This window comes from Rhinoderma darwinii, chromosome 2 (genome assembly GCF_050947455.1).
Source record: "Rhinoderma darwinii isolate aRhiDar2 chromosome 2, aRhiDar2.hap1, whole genome shotgun sequence".
NCBI classification, from domain to species: Eukaryota; Metazoa; Chordata; class Amphibia; order Anura; family Rhinodermatidae; genus Rhinoderma; species Rhinoderma darwinii.
In genome coordinates this window covers 219770734-219790649 of record NC_134688.1, presented here as the reverse complement: position 1 = coordinate 219790649, position 19916 = coordinate 219770734, and the positions used below count along the sequence as shown (strand labels likewise).

The following is a 19916-nucleotide window of genomic DNA, read 5'->3' as shown; positions in this document are numbered from 1 at the left end:
TGCCTAAGTCAGGCTTTCTGCAATATTGTAAACAAATAAATAATAATTATTTTAAAAATAAAGCAAGTTAAAATAAATAAAACGTCATCTATATAAATGATGATGTAGATGTCCACGTTAACTTCAAGCTAAAATCTGGCCACAGCGTTTTTGCAAACTAGAATATGGCATTTTTCCTAAAAACACATGAATCCACCCACCCAAGTTAAAGCTCATTCAAAGGGTCTTCACGTCCGGGCGCTGTCTGAGTGTAGAACGGACAGCTCCTGAACTGAACATTGACCGATTATAATTAATGGGCCAATCCACGTCAGGTTTTTTTCAGTGACCATCTGTCCATAAAAAACATATGACAAAATAAGGACAATCGCAAAAAAAAACAAAAAACTAACGCAAAATCATTTGTTTTTCACTAACTGAACTTGGACAAGTTTAACCACACTTGTCTGAATAAGCCCTTACGTATAAAACCAAAAGATACAGCACTTGCTTCACACAGTTTCAGTTCTAGAAACACTCCCACAAAACGTTTTATTCTCTGGCCCGTTGGAAAGGGTACATTATGTAAATTGTGGTGAAGGTAATTTTCTTACCAGTGGCTGTATTTCTTATCCACTCCCTTCTGGTCAACGGTCTCATGTGACCAACAGTCAGACTCTCCAACTGCCACAGCATCTCATGTGTGGACAGGAAGTCAGTTGCTCTATTCAAACTGACTTCCTGTCCACAAATAATACACTGTGGCAGTTGGAGAGTCTTATTGCTGGTCACATGACACCGCTGAGGACCAGACGACAGGAGTGGATAACTCACAAATACATTTTAGAATGTTTTTTTCAAAGCAAAAAGTTTAGTGTATATAAAATATTTTTTTTGTATGTGCGCCACATTTTTTATTTTTATTTTCTGGGATGCCTTGTATTTTCATCATCCCAATGAAATGCAATAATAAAACAAAATTAGTTTTGTTAATCAAACCAAGAATTCAGATTGAACAGCAAAGTTTGTGTTACTGCTTGAAACCATAGCCTAAGGTTGTAGTATATTTATATAAAATGAGAAGCATCTTACGTTATGTCACACAGTACAGGAACCGCTGCTGTATGACCCTATCTTGTGCATTATTTGTATTGAGTTCATTGGCATCGCACGGGCTTCACTGCACTCAAAGTCTGTTTGCAAACTGCCAAAGCCAGACATTTCACGTATCCTTGAAGATTGTTATCTCTTTTCTGAATCAAAATGAAAGAAATAGCACACACAATTGTTAAAAAGCAATAAAGACGTCTGTGTGGTCTGGTTGAATAGTATCAGTTTCTTTGTTTCCAGTTTAGGGTCCAAGAGCTTCAAGTACCATTGCAAATAAATCCTCTACTGGGAGGCACTGGTGGGAAAATGAAAATGTCTCCTTGTGTCAGTCAGTGGATTATAAAGTGCTTCCTGTTCTGGAGAAGTGCAAGTTACCTCTGCAACAGGGCAATGTGCATTCAAGATGATATTTCATGAGTTCAGCTCCTGTGTGCCACTACCTCTTGTTGGCATCTCTTTCCTTAACCTCCAAGTCGTTGTCCTTCTCCCCAAGCAAATCCCCCAGGACGATCTTCTGGGAGTGGATTGTAGTTTGGGTCTTCATCTTGTGTATCAAATATTGCCTTCCTGCAAATCAAAAAGTACAAGCAGTGGTGTAAAAGCACTATACCTTAAATAATAAATACAAAATAAAAACTCCACAATAGGTTTCTTGTGCTTTTTCAAGTTTACAGACGTTATGGAAAAAAATTACAAAGGGTAAGCCACAGCCGCTTAGAATCTGCTGCAGACACCCGGAGTTCATTCTGCGGGACCATTTGAAAATGTGGGCTGAACATATACCCCTAATATCTGCCTCTTGATAGTCTATAGGCATATGAAAATCGTGAAATTCTCATAACGTTTTATCTTAGTCCAACTAATAACACTTACTGTCTTACTAGATCATAACCAGATAAACATGGAAGCAGGGTGTATGGAAGAAAGCGGTGGTGTCCCTGGACTAGACATTTACTTACAAAATGTATGGCGTCTTTAAAATTCTTCCTCCTCCAGGTTGGTTGGGAAAAATATCCTCTAAAAAGAAATAGATGTGTCCAACCGCAATACCTAAAAAACAGTCACACAGTACAAATTGTAAACAGAATCCGCACTGCTAAAATACAGTAACTTTCCCAAAAGTGAAATTTAAAACAAGAAAACCCTTTTTATAAAGAGACAATCTAGCAAATCCTGGCCACAACGTTCACAATAAATGCTGGCTATAAACATTAGATAAATGGCAACAATCTAGTATGTATTGAAGCAGCTTGACTGTCCCCGAATTAAGGATCGCCACACTTGACTCTGCTTTTCCTTGAGAGAAGCACTGCCAGATGTCTGCCAGTGACTTATCCACCTTCCTGTGGTTGTAAACATGCATGTTTGGCCAAATGGAGCATGCCTGTATATAGGGCATCAGGGGAGAGCCAGCTATCTTAGGCTTTGTTCACATCTGCGCTAAGGTTTTCCATTCTTCTGTTCAACATAGCAAAAGATGGAAAATGTAAGTTCCGGAACCATCACGTATAGTAACGGCACCAGACAAAACCCATTGACTTTAATGGGTTCTGTTGGTTTTCCGCGAGGGAGTCCATCGTTTAACCGGGAAAAAATAAATGCCACCGATCCCAAAAAGGCAACAAAAACGCCATTAACAAATTCTGCGCATGTAGATCTTAAAGAGCTATAAACCAATCAAAAACACAAAGAGATGGCAACAGAAATGTGAGTAAACGCGGTTTCTGAATCCAGCCTAAGCTTACACACACTGATGTCTAGCCATTTTCGAAGCAATTAGACCAATATCAAACCTAACATGTTCTATTAATATGGTTGAAAATATAAAAATTACATGACAAAAATTTTGCCCTGACCATCTCCATCACTACTATTGCAGCATGTAAACTTGATCAGAAAAGACCTTAAAGGGGTTGTCCAGGAAAAAAAAAATAATTCTAAAAAGTGTCCCCCAGCCTTGGTTTGATTTCCATCGTGACTGCTGCTCTGTTTGTTTACATCCTTTGCTGTCTGTTTCCTGTCTTGTAGCCCACCATACACATGATCCCCTGTAATGTAGATGTTACCTGCAGTCCTATGTAACACCACAGATAACAGTGATAACTCTGATTACAGATAATGTGGTAGATGTTGCCTGCCGTCCTATGTAACACCGCAGATAACACAGTGATATCTCTCGGAGTACAGATAGTAGTGTTACCTGCAGTCCTATGTAACACCACAGATAACACAGTGATAACTCTCTGAGTACAGATAATGTAGTAGATGTAAGAGACAAACACATGCAGAGACACAGACAGACAGACACACTGTAACATATACACATACAAAGACAGAGACACACACTGTATACACACTACACACACACAGACACTCACCATGTCTCCTTGTTGACAGCATCACAGGTCAGGACGGGCTGTGGGCGGAGCTTCCTCTCTGCTTCTCGGCACAGCAGAGCACAGAGTAGAGGCAGAGCTGGAAGGCTGCAGCATGGGAGTGGACCTGTCCCCTGACCCGAGTCATCTGACCTCATGTCACTGACGTGAGGTCAGGTGATCGGACTAGTCCACTCCCTGGCCGTCACAGACCCCAGTCAGAATGCCGTAATTTCCTGGCTCTTCCTAAAACTGCTGCAGGTGTCCGACTTACGGGGCGCCTGTCAGCAGCGATCAGCTGCTCTTCGGCGCCCCCCCCCCCTTCCCTACCACCTAGGCTTTGGCAGCGTATGATCTAAAAGTGCCGAAGCTGCCACTGTACCTTGTAGACTGCGCTAGTCCTACGCAGGTGCCGTCCTTTTTCACTGTGAACACGCATAGGCGCGCTCACAGTGAAAAGCTACATAGGCTGGGCGGGCACTAATCAACCAGCACACGCCGAAACGACACGTCACCAGTGACGTGTCGTATCCCATCCGAGGTCTCTCTGGGGCGAGACCATGTGATCGGGATACAACACAACAGTGGAGGAGCCTGAAAAAGTGACATCAGAAGACATGTGATCCGAAGAAAAGAACAGCCAGAGCGGAGAACAGAAGCAAGATTGCACGGGTAAGTATATTATTCAACTGTAAATATGTGCAATGTGTGTTTAAAATTTACGGAAAAAATAAATCTCGGACAACCCCTTTAACCCCTTAAGGACGCAGCCTAGTTTGGGCCTTAAGGCTCAGAGCCCATTTTTCAAATCTGACATATTTCACTTTATGTGGTAATAACGTCGGAATGCTTAAACCTATCCAAGCGATTCTGAGATTGTTTTCTCGTGACACTTTGGGCTTCATGTTCGTGGTAAAATTTGGTCGATATATTCAGTCTTTATTTGTGAAAAATTGCAAAATTTAGAGAAAATTTACAAAAAATAGCATTTTTCAGAATTTAAATGCATCTGCTTGAAAAACAGACGGTTATACCACCCAAAATAGTTACTAGTTCACATTTCCCATATGTCTACTTTAGATTGGCATCGTTTTTTGAACATTCTTTTATTTTTCTTGGACGTTACAAGGCTTAGAACATAAACAGAAATTTCTCATATTCTTAAGAAAATTTCAAAAGCCTTTTTTTGAAGGTGCCAGTTCAGTTCTGAAGTGGATTTGAGGGGCCTATGTATTAGAAACCCCCATAAAACACCCCATTTTAAAAACTAGACCCCTCAAAGTATTCAAAACAGCATATAGAAAGTTTTTTAACCCTTCAGGCATTTCACAGGAATTAAAGCAAAGTGGAAATTAAATTTGCAAATTTCATTTTTTCTGCTGAATTTCAATTTTATTCAATTTTTTTTAAGTAACAGAGAAGGTTTTACCAGAGAAACACTACTAAATATGTATTGTCCAGATTCTGCAGTTTTTAGAAATGTCCCACATGTGGCTCTAGTGCGCTCGTGGACTAAAACACAAGCCCTAGAAGCAAAGAAGCACCTAGTGCATTTTGAGGCCTCTTTTTTATTAGAATATATTTTAGGCAGCATGCCAGGTTTGAAGAGGCGTTGAGGTATCAAAACAATGGAAACCCACCAGAAGTGACCCCATTTTGGAAATTACACCCCTCAAGGAATTCATTTATGGTTTTTGTTATCATTTTGACCGCACAGTTTTTTCACAGCACCTATTTGAATTGGGCTGTGAAATGAAAAAAATGATATTTTTTCCAATAAAATGTCATTTTTGATCAAATTTTCTTATTTTCACAGGGAACAACATACCCCATTTTGTTGCCCAATTTGTCCTTAGTGCGGCAATACCCCATTTGTGGTGATAAACTGCCGTTTGGGCCCATGGGAGGGCTCAGAAGGAAAGGAGCGCTATGTGTTTGTTGGAGTCCAGATTTTGCTGGATTGGTTTTCGGGTGCCATGTCGCATTTGCAGAGCCCCAGAGGTATCAAAGCAATGGAAACCCACCAGAAGTGACCCCATTTTGGAAACTACACCCCTCAAGGAATTCATTTATGGTTTTTGTTATCATTTTGACCGCACAGGTTTTTCACAGCACCTATTTGAATTGGGCTGTGAAATGAAAAAAATTATATTTTTTCCAATAAGATGTCATTTTTGATCAAAATTTCTTATTTTCACAGGGAACAACATACCCCATTTTGTTGCCCAATTTGTCCTTAGTGCGGCAATACCCCATTTGTGGTGATAAACTGCCGTTTGGGCCCATGGGAGGGCTCAGACGGAAAGGAGCGCTATGTGTTTGTTGGAGTCCAGATTTTGCTGGATTGGTTTTCGGGTGCCATGTTGCATTTGCAGAGCCCCAGAGGTATCAAAGCAATGGAAACCCACCAGAAGTGACCCCATTTTGGAAACTACACCCCTCAAGGAATTCATTTATGATTTTTGTTATCATTTTGACCGCACAGGTTTTTCACAGCACCTATTTGAATTGGGCTGTGAAATGAAAAAAATTATATTTTTTCCAATAAGATGTCATTTTTGATCAAAATTTCTTATTTTCACAGGGAACAACATACCCCATTTTGTTGCCCAATTTGTCCTTAGTGCGGCAATACCCCATTTGTGGTGATAAACTGCCGTTTGGGCCCATGGGAGGGCTCAGACGGAAAGGAGCGCTATGTGTTTGTTGGAGTCCAGATTTTGCTGGATTGGTTTTCGGGTGCCATGTTGCATTTGCAGAGCCCCAGAGGTATCAAAGCAATGGAAACCCACCAGAAGTGACCCCATTTTGGAAACTACACCCCTCAAGGAATTCATTTATGGTTTTTGTTATCATTTTGACCGCACAGTTTTTTCACAGCACCTATTTGAATTGGGCTGTGAAATGAAAAAAATGATATTTTTTCCAATAAGATGTCATTTTTGATCAAAATTTCTTATTTTCACAAGGAACAACATACCCCATTTTGTTGCCCAATTTGTCCTTAGTGCGGCAATACCCCATTTGTGGTGATAAACTGCCCTTTGGGCCCATGGGAGGGCTCAGAAGGAAAGGACCACCATTTGGCCTACTGGAGCTTTTCTGGTGCTAAGTCATGTGTGCAGAAGCCCCTGAGGTACCAGTACAGTTGAAACCCCCGAGAAGTGACCCCATTTTAAAAACTACACCCCTTAAGACATTCATCTAGAGGTGTAGTGAGCATTTTGACCCCACAGGTACTGTGTAAAAGATAATGCGCAGCAGATGGTGCAGTGTGAGATTTGCAATTTTATATATGTATATGCCATTTCAGTGTCCAATATAGTGTGCCCAGCATGCGCCACCGGAGATATACACCCCTTAAATTGTAATGTGGGTTCTCCTGGGTACGACAATACCCTACATGTGGCTGTTATCAGCTGCCTGGGCATACGGCAGGGCTCAGAAGGGAAAGATGAGGGGGGTAAGCTGTGCGGAGTGCATCAGGGTAAATTGAAAATCAAGGGATGTATGATACATTTTAAAACAATCTTTTATACAGAGCCCTGGTTTTTCGGGACACGTGTCACATTGGTATATTGTGTTCTTCCTTATCCCCCTCTTATAGCAGACTCTGCACCTCTTTTGACTCTTTCCCTTTCCACCGGTTTGGGGACCTTCTCCTGGAAAGTGTTGCCCTGGTACGATGCGCCCCCCCTTCCTGGTCCCTAAAGATTAGATCTTGAAATTCCAGGAAAGTTCCCCTCTGGCCTGCACATCGACGTAGCACATACGCATTGTACAAAGCCATCTGTATGATGTGCCCGGCCAGCTTCTTATACTACACCGCATGGCGCTGTAGGGCTTCAGGACTTGATTTGACAAGTCCATCCCTCCCATGTACCTATTGTAGTCCAGGATGCAGTCTAGTTTGGGGGTGGCCTTTCCTTCATATATCCTAAACCTGTAGGTATACCCTGATGCACTCTCGCACAGCTTATACATCTTCACGCCATACCTTGCCCTCTTACCTGGCAGGTACTGGCGGAATTGAACCCTCCCTTTAAAATGTACCAGGGACTCATCAATAGAAAAACACTTCTCGGGGGTGTATGCTTGGGAAAACCGGGCACTGGAACGGTCTAATAGGGGTCTCCGTTTATACAAACGGTCAAAACTGGGGTCATCTCGGAGTGGGCACGGCTCATTATCAGTATAATGTAAGAAGCGAAGTATTGCCTCATTTATTTATTTTTTTAGGTTCCAGTTCATTTCTGAAGTTGCTTTGAGGGGCCCATATATTAGAAACCCCTATCAAACACCCCATTCTAGACCCCTCAAAGTATTCACAACAGCATTTAGAAAGTTTATGAACCCTTTAGGTGTTTCACAGAAATTTAGAGCAAAGTAGAGGTGAAATTTACTCTTTTTATACCATTTTTTTTATAACACAAAAGGATTTATCAGAGAAACGCAACTCAATACTTATTGCCCAGATTCTGCAGTTTAGAGAAATATCCCACATGTTGCCCTCGGGCGGTAATGGACTGAAGCACCGGCCTCCGAAGCAAAGGAGCACCTAGCGGATTTTGAGCCCTCTTTTTTATTAGGCACCATGTCCGGTTTGAAGAGGTCTTGTGGTGCCAAAACATTGGAAACCCCCCAAAAGTGACCCCAATTTGGAAACTAGACCCCTTGAGGAATCCATTGTAGTTTTCTTGGGGTGCATGCGGCTTTTTGATCAGTTTTTATTCCATTTTTAGGTGGCGTGGTGACTAATAAACAGCAATTCTACTATTGTTTTTGTATACTTTTTTTTTTACAGCGTTCACCGTGCGCTATAAATGACATATTCACTTTATTCTGCGGGGCGATACGATTACGGCGATACCAGATGTTTATAAGTTTTTTTTATGTCTTATGGCGTTTGCACAATAAAATAAGTTTTGTAAACAATCATTCACTTTTTGTGTTACCTTATTCTAAGAGCCATAACTGTTTTATTTTTCAATCAATAAAGCCGTGCGAGGACTTATTTTTTGCGTAACGAACTGTATTTTCCATCAGTACCATTTTTAGGTACATGCGACTTTTTGATCTCTTTTTATTCCATTTTTTGGGAGGTGAAGTGACCAAACAATTGTGATTGTGGTACGGTTTATTAATATTTTTTTTTACGGCGTTCACCGTGCGAGATAAATAACAAAATAATTTTGTAGTTCAGGCCGTTACGGACGCGGCGATACCAATTATGTATAGTTTATTTGTTTGTTTATATATTTTTATTAATAATAAAGGCCTGATAAGGGAAAAAGTGGGACTTTTACTTTTATTACTTTTAAAACTTTTATTTTCTTATTTTTACACATCTTTTTTTAACTTTTTTTTTACTTTATTACTTTGTCCCACTAGGGGACATGAGGGCAGGAGGCCCTGATCGCAATTCTAATACACTGCACTACATGCGTAGTGCAGTGTATTAGAACTGTCAGCTACTCACTGACAGCAAGCATAGTGGGTCCTGACGTTGTCAGGACCCACTAGGCTTCCGTCTATGGCATAGCCGGACGCCATTGTTTGGTGTCCGGTTGCCATAGTCACCATCGCCGGCCGCTATCGCGTAGCAGGCCGGCGATGGCAGCTTAACCCCTAAAAAGCCGCGATCTCTATAGAACGCGGCTTTTAAGGGGTTAATCAGCGGGGACACAGCGATCGGTCCCCGCTGTAGGAGCTGTGACAGCTGCTGAACAAGACAGCAGCGTCACAGCTCCTGTATGTGTCGGGAGGACGGCCGAAACGGCCGTTACTCCCGAGACGTACTATTACGGCATGGAGCGCGAACGATACAGCTGCCATGACGTAATAGTACGTCAAGGAGCGGGAAGGGGTTAAAGTGGTTGTCAGTTTCAGCAAATGAAGGTTATTTTTTGTATATACAAAAGTTTCCAATAAACTTCCTGTATTAATTAATCACAATTTCAATGATTCTGCTTGTTGTTATTCAGTAATAACATTCATTGTTTACTTCCAGTGGATACAATTCTGTCCATGATCATGTGATGGTCACACAGGTGCACAGCTCGTTACAGTGTATCAGAGCTGTGTCTTCTAACGACCCCTAATACACACTGTAACATACGAAAAATAAGGGTATGTTCACACGAGGGAGTCCGTAACGGCTGAAATTACGGGGATGTTTCAGCCTGAAAACATCCCCGTAATTTCAGCCGTAACGGCATGTGCAGGCGCTTGAACGCCGCGTCAATTACGGGCGTAATTAGCGCTGCTATTCATTGGAGTCAATGAATAACGGCTCTAATTACGGCCAAAGAAGTGACAGGTCACTTCTTTGACGCGGGCGTCTATTTACGCGCCGTCTTGACAGCGGCGCGTAAATTACGCCTCGTGTGAACAGACAAACGTCTGCCCATTGCTTTCAATGGGCAGATGTTTGTCAGCACTATTGAGGCGCTATTTTCGGACGTAATTCGGGGCAAAAACGCCCGAAATACGTCCGTAAATAGGCCGTGTGAACATACCCTAAGATTAAGGGGAAATATGTTTTTTTCCCTTCAGATTTTACACAGATATAGATTATCGCTAGCATATGCCATAACTAAAGGCCCTTTTACAAGGACCAATTTTGGGCAACCGAGCATTCATACGAGCGCTCGTTCCCAATCATTGCCCTGTGAATCAGTGATTTCACGCGGCTCGCATGGACCAATAGAAGTATATGGGGCAGTACAGACAGTCCGTGCTTTTTGCGCGTTTGTCCGCTGCATAAAAAGCGCAACGTGTTCAATATATCAGCGTTTTTCGCGCATCCATTGAAGTCAATGGGTGAGTGAAAACCACGCATGCCGCACGGAAGCACTTCCGTGCGAACTGGCTGTTTCGCGCAACAGCTGTCAAAAGGATGAATGTAAACAGAAAAGCACCACGTGCTTTTCTGTTTACAAACATCCAAATAGCATGTCATAATGATGGCGGCTGCGCGAATACCACGCAGCCGCGCATCATATGCTGCTGCCACACGTGCGCAAAAACGCCACGTTCGTCTGAATCAGCCCTTATAGTAACGCACACAATTTTTAACCGTTATTTTTTCTAGTCATATGGTTATTTATTGTTATCTGTATTGGAACATATGAAATGCATATAAACTTATCAATCCTATTACAGGCACGTTTCTTGTCAGAGTGCTGAATGCATCTATGTGATATCTATATCAACCTTAACAGCCCTACCACATTTCTAATGCCTTGAGTAAACATGCAGTCGAGAAAAAAAAAAAAAAAAAAAAAAAAAAAAAGTCAGGCAAATAGCTAAGGGTCCTCTCACACGGCCTGACATGGGCCGTGTAAACGAGTTCTGATCAATGAGACAGCCCGTTGATCGGCGCTCGTTTGCTCCTATCACAAGGAGCTACATTTGGGGATGAGCGATCGTTACTGCGATATCTCGTCCCCATACAATTCTTTCACACAGGGAGATGTGCTGCCTCAAACGATAATATTTCTTGTAGCAAAAATTATAAAATCAGCCGATTACATAGGGTAGAACTCATTTGCCCGATAATTGGCTGGGGTAAAAAGGCCTTAAGACAAGTAGCTTGGCAAGTCATAAAGGTTTAACTAAAGCCCACATGAAGTGAAGCACAAGTTTCAGGCAACTTTACATTACATATTATTTAGTCAGCTTTTTTGTGTCCTGATATCTTTCGAAGACTGGCAAAAAAATAAAAAATAGAAATAGAGGCAGCACTCCAAAGATCATATAAAAAAAAGGATCTTTTTTATTCACCCATCAGTGCAGTAGGATACAACGTTTCAGCTGCTCAAAGCAGCCTTTGTCAAGCTTGATATCAGTCTGATATCTGGGGATTTTCAAGTCGGATGCCTGGAGGCTTGCACCCTGCAGGTTGTTGTTCTACTGTCCACTGCCCAGCACTGCCCATTTTCTCTATTTGGACATTTCTAAGACTGGCAGCACTGATAGGAATATTGTAATTGTTACCATCTACATACCCTGCACTAGCTGGGTCAACAAGTTTAAAAGGAGTTCTCCAAAATCTGGGCGCATTTAAAAAAAAAAACTTAAACATGCTGGCTAAAATAAAATAAAAATACCAACAGTGAAAAAAACTTTACATGTAGATCTGAAAGCATTGTTTAGTACCTTTGCAAAGCCTTTCCCTTCAAAGCACAGTTGTTTAGGCTGCAGAACTTTCCTTCCTAAGGACCCATGCACACAACCATTATTTTGATCCGCAATTACGGATCCATGATTGCGGATCAAAGTATGGATCCATTCATTTCTATTGCCCACGGACACCTTCCCTTATATTTACTGGAAGGTGTCTGGGCCATAGAAAGCATCCGCAAAAAATAGGACACCCCCTATTTTTTTTTATTTTACAGACCGTGCTCCCATACTTTACAATGGGAGCACGGCCCGTAAATGCAGTTGCCCGTGCCCACAATCATGAACCGCGATTATGGCTACCCTGTGTGAAGGTGGGCCTAATACACCAGCAGTAAATGGTTACCTTTGTTTATCATGTTACAAATACAGTGGAGTTGCATACCGGTCCCGGCAACTGTCTCTACAAGCATGCTAGCCCACATTACACCCCGCCCCTCTAACATTGCTGAGAGTGAGACGGTCTGCCTGAATCGGTATGATTCTGCAGTACTAACGGGACTTTATTAGCTAACAAATAGACACCCATCAGCTTTTTATTCCCTGTTTGTGTAAGATATGTAAGTTATTTTACTGCTCTCATCTTGGCAAGAAAGTAAAGGGCTGAAGTGATTCACGTCTCCTCCTACCCTGCCATATACTGAAATGTATGAAGTGTACAACCTGCAAGTGAAAGAAGCTAATAAACAGAATAGAGATGGAGGAAGCAGTGGGCTGCAGAAGTGAAAGCAATAATTTTTCAAAATTAAGTATTTTTTTTAAAGATTTTTTTTTCGTACATCCAGCACATTGTGTTTTCAAAATTCACCTGGATCTTGTAAACAGTATAAAAAGAAAATCGATCATTTTGGTCTACCAAACTGGTACTGGTAACAAGTGTACTCGGAGGAGCTCCGTCCCACTTTACTTCTCTGGCAGAGTTGAGAGAGTCTGCTCTTCCAGGTGGGCTGCTGATGTCACGGTAAATGCGCAGCGAGCCTTTGACAATGTTACAAGGAACGAGGTGCATACTGCGCAGCACTGGGAAGAATTGGAGCCGTGCACGCGCAAGACTCTTAAGGGGAGCCGTCACGTTTGCACAGCGTGGCGAAATCAATCATAAGCCAGGGGAAAGTGTTTGGCAGGCTTAGATATCGAGAATAGGAACACTTTCGGGCAATTTAACTGTTCGAGCACTTCTAACCTAATTTGCATATTGTAATAAAGATGATTATCTTAACAAAAAAGGCCAAAACGATCTGACAGACTCCCTTTAAGTAATTCCTCTGGAAGAAAACAAGGGCAATATAACTTTGAAAAAAAAAAAGCCACATTGAGCCATTTCTGAACGACTTTCAAACCAGGATGCACATATCTTACCCAACAGGTCCACAATAATTGAATTCCCCAGCAACAATGAAAAGCCCATGAGGACCCATGGAAGGAATGGAGCCTGGAAATTTAGAAGCCCAAAGAAATTCATTCGAACATAAGGATTTCTTCTGCTCCATACATATACAAGCATTATTGTAAAAGCTTGGCCAAGGAAAACTAAATTGACAAAAAGTCCAAAGATCTAAAGAATATTAAGGAAAAACTAAAATCTATCGTTCAAGATACACAGATTTGTAAGATATTACCTGTAAAACTAAACCTGCAGGAAAGTATTATATTTCTTCTGAACACCTTACGCTGCCAGGGGTTTCAGGACAATTTTATAACACAAATATAACCGAAGATATCAAATAAAAAAAAAAATCCTACTTTACTTCCACGCCCATATGTTTTCTGAAAGTAAACACTTGATACATTGTAAAAATGCCGCCTAGCACTACTACAATTATTGGCGCCTTAATGCAACTTTGCATAAAAATTCATGCTTGTAGCTAAAATTCTATCCCAAGCATAGCCTTAAGGTCCTTTGCACGGACAAATGATCTGGCAAACGACCATTCATATTAACGTTAGTTCCCGATCATTGCCCTGTGTAAACAGGGCAACAATCATCTGATGAACGAGCAGGTGGTCATTCATCGGCTGTTGGTATTGATTATACAGCACAAAATATTTCAGTTGTTGGCACTACACCGCCCTGTGTAAACAGAGAGACATGCAGCCGACATGATAGAAATGTATGGGGACGAGTGATCGGAGTAAGGCTGGGTTCACACGAGCATGTTACGTCCGTAAAGGACGGAACGTATTTCGGCCGGAAGTCCCGGACCGAACACACTGCAGAGAGCCGGGCTCCTAACATCATAGTTATGTACGATGCTAGGAGTCCCTGCCTCGCTGCAGGACAACTGTCCCGTACTGTAATCATGTTTTCAGTACGGGACAGTAGTTCCACGGAGAGGCAGGGACTCCTAGCATCGTACATAACTATGATGCTAGGAGCGCAGCTCCATGCAGTGCGTTCGGTCCGGGAAATGCGGCCGACGTACGGACCGTATATCACGGACCGAACAGGCTCGTGGGTGAGGCTCCTTACTCCTAGCATCATTTCAAAGTTAGGCTTTAAAATAATACCAATATCTAATCTCTAGCCTTTAGATCCTAGCCACGGCAATCGTTTAAAGTCATGATGTATTGCATGACACCCTTGGCAGTGAAAAAGTTGACAGTATTGTTTTCTTCCCCTTTGAATACTTAAAAGGATACAGTCATTAAAAGGCCACCAAAAAGGAACATAAATACAAAATCTGCTGTACGACCACGAAACGATCCTTCTTCAAGCATCCGACAGTATCTATATCTGGAGTAAACATTTGGTTAAGGAACAATTCCATTAATCTAGAAACAGATGAGGTTTCTTTATTAAAATTAATACTTGCTCCTGGACAAACTAGATGAACGGCTAGGCCAGACAGATTGGAGCTTATACCAGCACTGTGTCATACTTTCCAGCTACTGAAGTACTGACATGCTCCAGTAGGTTTAAAGGGAATAAACCAGAATTGCACTTTAAACAGTTTGTCTACATGCAGTTGGGTCGGTAAATTTGACTTATATTTCTATAAGCTTTTGTTCCTTTGTTTGAATGGAGCCGACAGACCCCCTACGTTCACAGCAGCAGTCCGTGTAAGGGTATGTTCACAAGGCCTATTTTCAGACATTATTCGGGCAGTAAACGCCCAGAAAAACGGTTGAAAATTCAGGGCTGAATGCCTCCACATACCTGCGATGGATTTCAATGGGAAAAATGGCGTTCCGTTCCCAAAGAGCGCTTTTTATGCAGCCGTTTGTAAAAACTGTGCATAAAAAAAAACAAGTGCATGTCACTTCTTGAGCTGTTTTTCATTGTCTCAATAGTAAAACAGTGCAAAAAAACGGACGTAAAATACGCATCAAAAGACGCTTGATGCATAAAAAACAGCTGAAAATCAGAGGCTTTCTTCTCTTGAAAACAGCCAAGTATTTTACAGCCGTTTACCGTGTGAAGCTTTATGGTATGTTCAAACACCATCCTCCCTGCACCTTTAGTTTTCTATATTCACCTAGGAGGCCCATTTAAAAAGGGTTTTCTGGGAGTTTAAATAAATAGGATTTTTTTTTTTTTTTACAAACAAAAAAAACAAAAGCACCCCCCCCCCCCCCCCCCAAAAAAAAAAACATGCCGTTCATCAATGTGACCACAACAGCCAATATAAAACAAAAAGAGCCCCAGGTACTACTGGAGTAGCAAGGGTTTTAAGAGGTTTTTTTTTAATCACGTTTCTTGCTGTCGGGTATGCTCACACGCAAAACAAAAGACTGCTATAAAATATAGAGCGGTTTTCAAGGGAAAACAGCCTCTGATTTTCAGACGTATTTTTAAACCACAAAACGCCTCAAAAAAACATTTTTGAGATGTTCTCCTATTGAAACAAAGAAAAACAGCTCGAGAAGGGACACGCACTTATTTTTATGGGCCATTTTTTTTCAAACAGCCGCGTAAATAAACGCCCCGGCAGAATGAAACGCCGTTTTTCCCATTGAAATCAACTGGCAAATGTTTGGAGGCGTTCAGCGTTTGTTTTTGTTTTTTAAGTATAAGGCAAATATACAGATGTAAGCAAGATCAGACTTCCTTGTAAATAAGGTGCACTTTAACAGAGCTCAGATTGATACTGCTATTTGGTTGGAGCTTATGTGGACGGCGGACATCAGCCTATATAGAGAAAAAAGCAGTGTTCTACACTGTCTGAATAAAGCGGTGGCAAAAATCAAGTCTCATCATGTCAGGTATTAAATGCCATGTTTTGCCTCCATTCTGCTGTTACCTCTATTTTTCCGCAATTTTAATACACTGCCAAAAGCCTTTACAAAATATATTGGTCGTGACATTTATGATTGAGCTGGCTCCTAGAGGGGAGTAAGATTTCTCCATGCCTGTAAATTGTCATATTTCTCAAAACCACCTTAAAAGGATACAGAAAAATCATATTAAATAGAAAATTGAATCCAACTGGTCCAAAAAACAAAAAGTTTGTAACTAGTCGCCATATCTGAAGGAACAAAAAGTAAAATAGAGAAATATTATTTTTATTAAAAGTTATTTCAATTGTTGCACATATGGCTAAGGGCCTGTTCACATCAGCGTTCATTTCCGTTCCGGGGTTCCGTCGGGTGAACCCTGCAACGGAAAGTGAAACTGACAGCACAGCTTCCGTTTCAGTCACCATTGATCTCAATGGTGACGGAAACATCTAATGCTTTCCCTTAGTCACCATTCCGGCTGGTTTCCGGCGGAATCAATAGCGTAGCCGACTAAGCTATTGATTCCGTCTGAAAACCGGAAACCAGCCGGAATGGTGACGAACGGAAAGCATTAGCGATGTTCAATAAACAAACATGCTGCTTCTCAAATAAACCCTATGCGACTGACTGACCTTTCCGAGCGATGTACTTGGCAATGTCCAACAGTCCCATAGAATTGAATGAAGAAGCAGCACACATGTCCGTTCATGGGGAAGTCCCTTCATGTTCATTACATACAAAATATTATATACAGTGATGTTGATACAGGTCACAAAACTAATGTAAAGCCTGCTAGGCTCTGTCTACACTGGAATTATAGTTCTGCTGTATTTGGTTTATGCCTCTAAAAGGGCAAAATAGCGAAGTCGCCTGCGCAATTCAAAACCTGACAGATATATTATAGGTTAAGGAAATCCATCAGACCTGAAACAGATCTGTCATGGTTCCCGCAAGAGCTGAACTCATAATGCCAGTGCGAGCCTCTTTTTGGGAGCCACAATAACGATTAGTTAATGTACAGGATCCTCAATCATGCAAGCCTGCTCGGTGGCAAATTTCTCAAGCATAAGATTCACCTTGTCCCTTATTACCCCAATTATAACTCCCAACCCACCTGTCTTAAACTCTACTTTTTCAGATGGGTGCCAGTCACACATATATGGCAATACCACCAACAGAAACAGTAACAGCAATTTCTATTGGCTGCTCTACAGTGAATAGAGGATCACTATGAAGAGAACCAGTTGCAGAGAGAGTGACAGAGCATGCGTGTCCACCAGCACTCAGCTGAACACCAGGTGGCGACATACTAAGTTAATGTCATAACTTCACTGGATTGTATTTTTTTCCCAATCATGTAAATGGTAAACATTGTTACATTCTTATGATCTATACAGTAAATATATTTAATGGTGGGACAACCCCTACTTTTTAGAAGGGTCCCTTGACAATAAGCAGATCACAAAGTGTTCCCCTCCTAGGACCCCCAGCTATCAGCTGTAACGTGAGGAAACCTGGCAGTAAGTGTTCAATTTCCCTGCAGCACCACCACAGGGGAAATTAAGTATTACACAGTGGCCATTCAAATGTATTCAAGAGCTATATGCTGTTTGTGACCCCTCTCCAGCATTGAGATTAGGATCATGAACAGGGGACCCACTCTTAACTCAGAATTCCCTAATAGCGTATATGAAAATGGGTTCTCTAAACTGGATGACCCCTTTAAAAAGGCATAACACTAGTGGCTACACAGTAGAGGGAGAAAACAGAGAAAGCAGAGATTACACTCAGTCTTTATAGTCACGTCCCTCTCTGGATAGAGCTCCTAGTGTAGAAACCGGAACTTACTGCATATCTGCGAACAGCTGTGTATTTTGCCAAATGATGCAGTCAAACATTTTTTATGTCCTGCCTATGCAAATATATTATTCAAGAGAACTGAAACAAAGAAACCTGGTAGTACATTACTTCACGTAGAAGATATTGACCAATCCTACACCATTCTAACACATTTTATAGCAATTATATGCAAATAAATGTAAAAGACTTACCTGGTAATGTCTAAATATCAGTTCTGGGTTGAAATATAGCTGAAATGGTGTGATGATTTCTAATTGCTGGTAGAGAGAAAAAAAATAAGACAAATGTTTCAGACAAATCTAGTAAATATTGTTTATAAAATCGTAAAGGTCAAGCCATCCGTAGCTCCCCAATACCCAAGATATTTCCAGTCCTGTGTTATATTTGTATATAGCTGTGCATTATAATATTTTAAACACAATAAAGGCACTCAACATGGTAGCTTACATGTCAAGCTTGCTCTGGGGTCCTCTTACTTTTAGTAGCTTTACTAAACAATGATGTTACTCAGTTAGAAGAAGCATATTCCTCCAGGTCAATGACCTTACTAGTGAAGCTAGCCAACACAAAGTAAACAAGCAAGGTTTGACTGACATCTTCTTAACCCTATCCCAACTGTTCACTGTCTTGTCGGCAGGCGCAGCAGGTCCTCAGTCTACAGCGACGTCTTTGGGCGTCGCTTTAGAAAAGGCTTAGGAGCACTCCACTCAAATAGCATCTGTGAATAAGCTACCAAAAAATGCCCCATTGGCAAGTTGACTAAAGAAGTTTTTTAAAATGACTGAATTGGGACCCAAGTAATCCCACTGTCAGTTCTCATTGTGTGGATTTGAACCAAGATCAATGTTATATGCAATCTGCTGTTATAAGTCACATAGGATCTGCACATTGATGTGGATTGTGATTCTAAGCATCAGAATGTCCCTAATGACAATGCTGACTGGCAGGAAATGCTGAGGACCTGAAGATTTATCATTGAGATTACCAGGAAAGATTCACTTCTTCAAATCTAAAGATATCAAACGGGCATACAGCCCACAAGTAAAAGGGGGTTCTTACCAAAGTGTTTTAGGAAATGTCAATAGGACGAGTCATAAAAGCTGATTGGTAAGACAAGTACAATTCCAAGAATGGGTCAGCCTGGTGGAGAACAGGCCGCGCATACATTGTCACTCAACTAAAAGAAGGGATAGTATAGAGTTCTACACGTTATGAAATCCTTTTATGTCTTTATAGTCCACCTCCATTAGAACACACCACTTCTATACTTATCGGAAGTTCTCGGTGTGATGTTTGCTCCATGTTACATCAAGATCTCAATACTGCAGTGACTAAACACAACAACCTCACAGGACAGGGATCAGCACAAAGTTTACTTTATTTAGAAAATTCCCCTTAAGAAAAGACAAATGAAGTAAAAGTAGTGTGATCATATTATAGCTTCAAAATACCGGAGTGTTACGTGCAAGGGTGGATTATATACAATTCTGCAATGTTTTGCTTGGGTTTTTTTTTCTCACAACACACTTTTCAAATAGGTTCATTCCTAATATATTGGTCACACTATGGTAAGTACCTGGAGAACTGTACTGGGGAGTCACAATATATATATATATATATATATATATATATATATATATATATATATATATATATATGTCACAAGTGGGACATCCTACACTGACGTGTCACTGTGGTGAGAGGTGTCATGTGCTGTCCCACAACACAGAGCTGCACTCAGCCAGACACCGTCGCCCCCGGTCACTGTTGGCTGAGGGTACATGGTGCGACTAATACCAGCCGGTGGTCTCAGCAGAGGTGGGATATCACCGGAATCCTACTCATTGCCAGAGTGTGGTAACAGGATGCGGTGGGCACCAGTAAACACGGGGCACCTAGATGAGAGTGGCGTCCACTCGGTGTCCTCCACTGCGCCGGTTCTTACCACTACAGCGGTGGTGAGCACACAGGCCGTGGTGTACGCTCTGGTCACTGGCGGTATCTGCATATACTCCTGCCGGAAAGTCTGGTACGCCATCTTGCTGCCTCCCACCGCTCCTCCGCTCTCATCTCCGCCTCGTTCAGACCTTGTACATCATACAGACACATTCAAATGCCTGCACATCTGGTAACCAATAGGCTCACGACTATGTTTGTCTGCTCCACCAGAATGGCTACCGCTTCTGTCGC

At 41.6% G+C, this 19916-nt stretch overlaps 1 protein-coding gene across 1 annotated transcript; it reads right to left on the bottom strand.

Moving 5' to 3' along the window:
• Positions 1-499: 499 nt before the first annotated feature.
• DERL2 (derlin 2) lies at positions 500-19915 on the bottom strand. Its single transcript, XM_075852859.1, has 7 exons — positions 19672-19915; positions 17918-17983; positions 16041-16114; positions 14289-14382; positions 13008-13203; positions 2049-2139; positions 500-1656 (listed from the first exon to the last, which is right to left on the bottom strand). The coding sequence occupies exons 1-7, from the start codon at positions 19762-19764 to the stop codon at positions 1551-1553; spliced, it is 720 nt and encodes a 239-aa protein (XP_075708974.1). The 5' UTR covers positions 19765-19915; the 3' UTR covers positions 500-1550.
• Between the last annotated feature and the right edge of the window lies 1 nt (position 19916).